This window comes from Cetorhinus maximus, chromosome 10, assembly GCF_964194155.1.
Source record: "Cetorhinus maximus chromosome 10, sCetMax3.hap1.1, whole genome shotgun sequence".
Lineage (NCBI taxonomy): Eukaryota > Metazoa > Chordata > Chondrichthyes > Lamniformes > Cetorhinidae > Cetorhinus > Cetorhinus maximus.
Window position 1 is genome coordinate 14,925,122 of NC_135888.1, and position 6,617 is coordinate 14,931,738.

General features: G+C 36.4%; 1 protein-coding gene across 8 annotated transcripts in view; it reads left to right on the forward strand.

Annotated features, from left to right (window-relative positions):
- The window catches only part of LOC144685471 (rap guanine nucleotide exchange factor 1-like), a 184,590-nt gene extending 180,295 nt beyond the window's left edge, over nt 1–4,295 (forward strand). For all 8 annotated transcript variants that reach the window (XM_078550014.1, XM_078550015.1, XM_078550011.1 and 5 more), the window contains one exon: nt 104–4,295. In XM_078550014.1, coding sequence (XP_078406140.1) covers nt 104–254 — 151 coding nt within the window. In that variant the 3' untranslated portion in view covers nt 255–4,295. The remainder of the gene's footprint in view (nt 1–103) is intronic.
- The last annotated feature ends 2,322 nt before the right edge of the window (nt 4,296–6,617 follow it).

Sequence of the window (6,617 nt, forward strand, 5' to 3'; positions counted from 1 at the left end):
TCATAGTCTTTCCATTTTTCTCTTTTTACCCCCCACCCCTCACCATGCATAACACAGTTAAGATTCTGATAGTGAAAATAACTTTCTTTACTTCTCTTTTCAGTCATTATGAACTAAAGCGCATTGATGACATTGTTACGTTCTTCAATGACTTCAGCGACCACCTAGCAGAGGAAGCACTGTGGGAACTGTCATTAAAAATCAAACCGCGCAACATTCAACGACGAAAAACAGAGCGTGAGGAGAAAACCTAGGATTCAGCGGTGAAGGCTAAACCTTAGATGGCAGCTAATGAACCCCATTAAGTGACTTGCTTTACTTGAGCTGCAGAAGCCAGTTCATGCCAGTGTGCTTCACCTTTGGAGCTTTGTTTTTAAACAAGACCGTAGAGCAGGTGGCACCACTCTAGGGAAACGTTCCAAGTTTTATGCCATTGCCTGCATTCAATTTCCTTTCCTACCATCCGTGCCAAGCTGTTTATTAGTGTCCAATGTTGGACCCATTCATACAGCTCACTTTAACTGGCAGACCCAAAGTGGTCTGCAGATAGACTCTGCTTTGGAGACTGTTTAACATTGTTAGGTACAAAGGTACGACAGTTCACTCACTGATTGTGGACTTCTGTTTATAAAGTAACAAATAGTGGTACTAGCAATTGCACAGGAAACCTTAAAATATAATTCTGTACTGTAGGAGAAAGACTGGCTCACTGTAAATACCAGAATACTAGTTTGATGTTCTGTATTGGATTTTTTGTTTCTTTTTGCATGAGTATGACTGAATGCCAGTAATTGAGGATTTGTTGGGAAAAACAAGCGAATTGTACATAGAGACTGGAAGTGTTTTAGCCAGGCTGGTACTGAAAGGGCTGGGATTGCTCCTAACCATTGTTCAAAGTCATCAATTAGCAGACTCTCAAAAGGTGTTAACACATGTGGTTGTACATTTTGTGCATGGACTCTGCATTATGGGGTTTTAAAATGTTAAGCAGAGTGTTTTTTTAAAGGACTGTCTCTTTTTTTGTTTACTGTTGAGAATTGAGCTGCAGTTGACCATTTTCAGTAATGGGAGAAAGTTCTGAAGTTGAAATTGGAGGTTTCTGTACATAGTCTACAAATTAACTCTTCAAAGAGTAGGGTTGTCTACTGAATTTGACTGTTCAACTCTTCAAGTAGTCAGTGAATTCACCTCTATTTGCCAGGTCTTCATATTAACTTGTGAAAAATAGATGCTGCTGGGTAGAGTGTCACCCTTGCTGCTTTAGGTTGTTAGGCACACATTCAGGTTATTAGTGTTGTCTAAGTCTGCACATCTAGAAAGGGAATCTGAAACCAAGTTTAATTAGTTGGCAACAATTATTTGTTCAACCTGAAATGTTTCTTTCCTGCATTTGGCAGAGTGGAAAGTGATCCTCAATAATGATGTAGCACATTAGTTCAGGTAAAGAAATAATGCACCTGTACGTGAAGTCCATGTTAATTATTCTCAATATGACCATGCTGACTCTAAATACTTGTATAGGTTTAAGCAGTCAGCATTATTAGTTTTAACACTTTCACTAGCAAACTCGGAATTGTGAGGAAACCCAATATAGTTGAAGAAATGCATGGATACCCTGAAATATATTTAATGTCAAATGTGTTAATGTTTTTGGTTTTCTCAGAGGGAGGTGTTTTAACACAACCTCTTATCAAAATCATCTTTCAGCACCTTTTTCACTGCAGTTCCTGTTCTTCAGCAGATGGCTCAGTTTGCAAGATGGAACAAGCCATGGGAATATTTGATGAGTGAGTTAAATGTGTCTTTTATGAACAAAAGAACCTGGTTAAAATAATCCGTAAATGGCACAAATTTTACTTCAACTAGCATCTCACCCCAGTGCACTCCAGAAATTTCAAATTTAGCACAGTGTAGTCAATTTCATAAGATTCAGTCAAATTATGAATTATTTAAAAATGATTGAATTTGGTACAGGAAGAACTTTTTTTTTACATGAACATTGAGCAGTGAAATGGTTAAACCTAGTCTGTGAACTTCAGATTCTTAAGCCCTGATCTACATCTGTTGTTTTGCCTATATTAATTTAGGTGAATGCAGGGCCTGCCAAGTGGGTGACACATGCAATAGTAGTTTGGCTGTACGAGCACATTGTGCCCATTAACCGGTTCAGAATTCAGAAAGCATATTGAGGAAGAGAACATTTTGTGTTGAGACATGTCCATAGAGTGATGTAATGACAACTTGTGTACTTTTTTCTGTTGCAATAAGTTAAAAGATCACCTGTATGTGAGTTTTACTTCAAGTGCTGACCCAAAGGCTTTCCTTTTCATTCTATTTGCTCACCTTCAATAGGCTAAAATAAACCGAGTAAGCAAGTTTGGCCTTGATTTGGAATAATTTTGGATGCAGAGATTGGTTTCTTTACCAAACTATGGCAAGCTTATGGTTTATGTCTGATTTTAAAATATCAATCATGGTAGGTCAAAAAGAGGTTGGTTAAGATAACTGGTGCATGGATAAAAACTTAACACGTACCTACTGTGTGTGGTCACATGGATTGTCAAATAAGAGGTGCATCACCCTCTTAAAGTTAATGGAAAATGGGTGGTATAAATATAAATCAAAAACTCAATGTTTGTGAACAGCAAAATATGCCCCAAGTTGTCCAAAGTAGCCATATTTTGGCCTCCATTAGTTACAAATGAGTTTAACTTGAGCTGGCAGTGATAATTTTATATTGTTTTAAAGTTTTGTTACAGGCTATCAAAATCAGACATTTGGAAAGTTTTATACTTGGATGTTAATTATTGTCTTTACTAAATTGTTACCTGGAGAAAAGTTCCATTTCTAGGATAAGTATTTCACAATTACCAGATTATTGGTGGATTGTATCCCATAATGTTAGAAAACTATAACTGACATCTGAGCATCAGAATTAAATTTTGGTTAAGATTTCCAATTAGATTGCACAGTTTGTTATGTTCAGCAGAGTATTTGTGATGCAATTAATATCTGGGCATTTAAAGTCAGGTTTGCTAACTTAGAAGACCTAAAATTTGAAATATCCAGTGAAATAACTTTCTGGCTTTGTGCTTCCTGGCCTGCACATTAAAGGGATAGCATAAAGCATTGAATCAATTTCTGGTATTCAGCATGCTTTTCGGTCTGCAGAGCATCCTTAAGCCTGAAAGAAATTCTGCTCCTAGACCAGCAGGAATTGGAAGTTTAGTGTTTCATTGCTGAAAAAAGAGACATGTCAAAGTTTTTCATCTTGCACTCTTCAGGATACTTCCCAAGAGTACCAACATAAGGGGAAGACAATTATGTGAAGAGAGTGCTGATTGGTTGGAGCACTCTCTTCACATACATTATGAATTGTTGTCTTCCCCCCCATATTGGTATTCTTGCGAAGTGTCCTGATGAGTGCAAGACGAAAAGCTTCGATATGTCTCTTTTTTTCCAGCAATACTCAAGTTCTGTACTACCAAAAGTCTATTTAGTGTTTCATTGGGTTTTCTATTGAAATTCTCATTGTAGATATATTAGCACATTGCAAAAAAATTCCGTTGAGATGTAGCACATTGCATAAAATTCCTGAGATGTCCATCCACAAGTTGCTTGAAAAGTAGCAACTGTAACAAATAATTTGCAATGAATCCCCGAATACTTGGTCATTCAAAATTGTACTTCAGATGCCAGTAGGGTAAACCATCACCTATTTGGTGTCATTATCATATCTTGTGGCCCATCTTAGACAAGCTCAGACTCAATTCTTCCTTCTCCAAACCACTGTCTTGTGCTTCTCTTCTCCACATGATCTCCTATTTTTCAGGTGGTCCAGATGTATCCCTCATTTACTCCCCCTTGATCTTATTATGTTCTTCTATTGTCACTAGATTTTTCATTAGTTCTTATCTTAGTTGTATAATCAATGTCCTCTTTCTATTAAATGCAGTTTATTCCATCATCACCTTAACCCTCACCAGCTTGTCACATCCGCCAACTTCTATAATTATACACCCTAGGTATTTAAATTCCCCCTGATGCAACTTGAGGGCAATTAGGGATGGGTTTCAAATGCTGGCCTTGCCAGCAAAGCTCATGTCTTGTGAAAGAATAAAATTGTTCCTCATTTATTAAAATGTCCACTTCCACCGACATTCCTAGAAACCTTCATAACATTAGTTTTGCTTGCATTTGATAGCCTGAACACTAGCAGTGAGTAATCTGCCAACAGCTGTAGTCCATTTATGATATTTGTTACCAAGACTTTGTCATCAATACATCTGATGACTTTCACTAGCTAACTTTCCCAACTTTCACACCTGCTAATGGAAGACGGAACTTATTTAATTCAGTGTGACGATCTAGTCGCTATTTGATAAGCTGATTGAATGTCATTGATTTTTCCATCCCTGCCATTAGAATTTTATCATTTTAAGATTGATATTGGCTATTTCACCACCAGATTTTCCACTATCTGCCAAGCTATCTGTTCATCCAGTGATGCTCTCAGCAGTGGCCTTAATCTTTGCCCTAAAGTTTCTTCCAACTTCAATCTGAATCCCCTGCACAACAATGTATAGAACAAGGTACTTTCACATATACTGTTGTCAATATTTTGCATTAATAAGGTTGATGAATCATGAAAGCCATGGATACCAGCTGTACCCTTAGATTACCACAGATTTGATTTCCTAGTTGTGCCCATGCACTTATTTTAATCTAGAGCTTTTGGTGTTTGATTGCCCCAACAGTGAGAATTCACATTAGTGAAAACTTCACATACCAGTAAATTACTTTCTGGTATTTACTGCTTGATGATAAGTGAAATAATTTTGATCTTGTGCGCCCATGCAAATAACAATGTGGTGTTGCATGATTGTACCTCTAATGTTTGATTGACAAGATAAATCTTTCAAGTTAAAAGGGCAATCTTCCAGTCTAATGTCCTGCATTGGAGCCCTGGTGTTTCACTTTGTAAAATGGTACATCGACTCAAATCTGACTTGGTTGAGAGCGTACTTGAATTCAGACTTTTATGGAGCCGTTGAAACCCCTATCCATTTGGGGCAGAATGCAGTTGTCTTGGGCCCATTGTTTTAGTGCTTTTGTCTTATCGCACTCTCAGAGCAGATTAGTATTTGAGGAAATGTCTCCTAGTTTCTCCTTTCCAATGAGATGATGTACAAAGTGCTTCATTTCGTAGCCTTGGAAGTAATGACGCTCTCTTGTTGAGTGGAGTTCAAATAGCTTAAGTAAAAGTTTTGATTCTGCTTCTCCACCCTCTGAATAACTAAGTAACAAACTCCATATGCTTTTTTAAAAAATTTCAAATTTTCTTCTGTCAGGTAAAAGTATTTCCTATGGAAAATTATTCAGAAATGATATTGTAGTTTGCTGAAGTAAAGGAACCACAGACATTTTGGACTGTTTAATTCTCGTCGCATATACATTTGGAAGTTTTTGATTTTTTAACTAGTAGTGGTTAAAAATGTATATTTTTGTTTCCACCCTTACTGGGCATCCATCTTTGAGTAACATCCAATAACAGGGAAGTATGTCATCTAGATTGGCCTATCTTGAATGGATTGTGCTTATGAGAAGATATTTATTTGTTTATTGCAGTGACCCAGTGCAGAACTAACAGTTCCATTTCAGCAGTGTTTTCAGTTGACCATCATCAGCCCTTAAATGCAACCTGAAATTTACAAGAGCTTTTAACAAACTGTTAAAATGTTAGGTGGATGTTAAAGCTTGTAAAAATTCTGAGAGCAGAATGGAATTAACTTGCATAGAAACAAATAGGTATTGTAAACTCCAGTTGAATGGAATGTATCTTTGGTAAACAGACTTGAGTTCTCAATAGCAATGTGCTTGTTTAGACTGATCTTGGTTACCATACAATTCAAACAACTAAATTTAGTACCATTTTGTTTTTAAGAAATCAGTATAATTGATTGACTTGTTTGGGCTTTGGTCCAGGGGTTACCTATTGATCAATTCACCTATGAAATTTCTCACTTTTTACATAGAGAAATGCATTGTACAGAAGAGATGAACTAATGTGGACTGTCTTGTTCATTTGGCCTGCTGGAGATGGCAATTATCATTTTTTGTTTCTGTGCTAGCAAGATTAAAAAATGGAAAGCAGAGTAAAATAAGTACAAATTGTTGAAGGAAGGAGGGGTCCATGACAGCTGTATAGAGTACTTTCATTTTAAAATAGGATACACCAGTAATTTGGATCAGATTAAATAGGATTGGGCTTTCAATTTTGAAAATGTTTTGCTAAAAAGTAAGCACAATGCACTTGGGGTAGCAAATTTAATGTTAAAACTGAAGTTGTAACCATTTAAATTTGTGCTGACTCACTGATGGATTCTCAACAGCCTAGACACATGTCCACCTAACTTTTGAATAGTGCTTTTATGTGCATTGTTTTTTTTTTGTTGCCAAAATAGCAACTTCACAATCAATACAGCATTTTTTGTATATATACTTCCAACATTTTTTATATATATATATAGATATATTAAAAAAGTAACCTCTGAAGAGCCATTTTTTGATTTAATTTTTCTTTTTAGTTTTGAATAAAAAGGGAGCACAGGGCATTT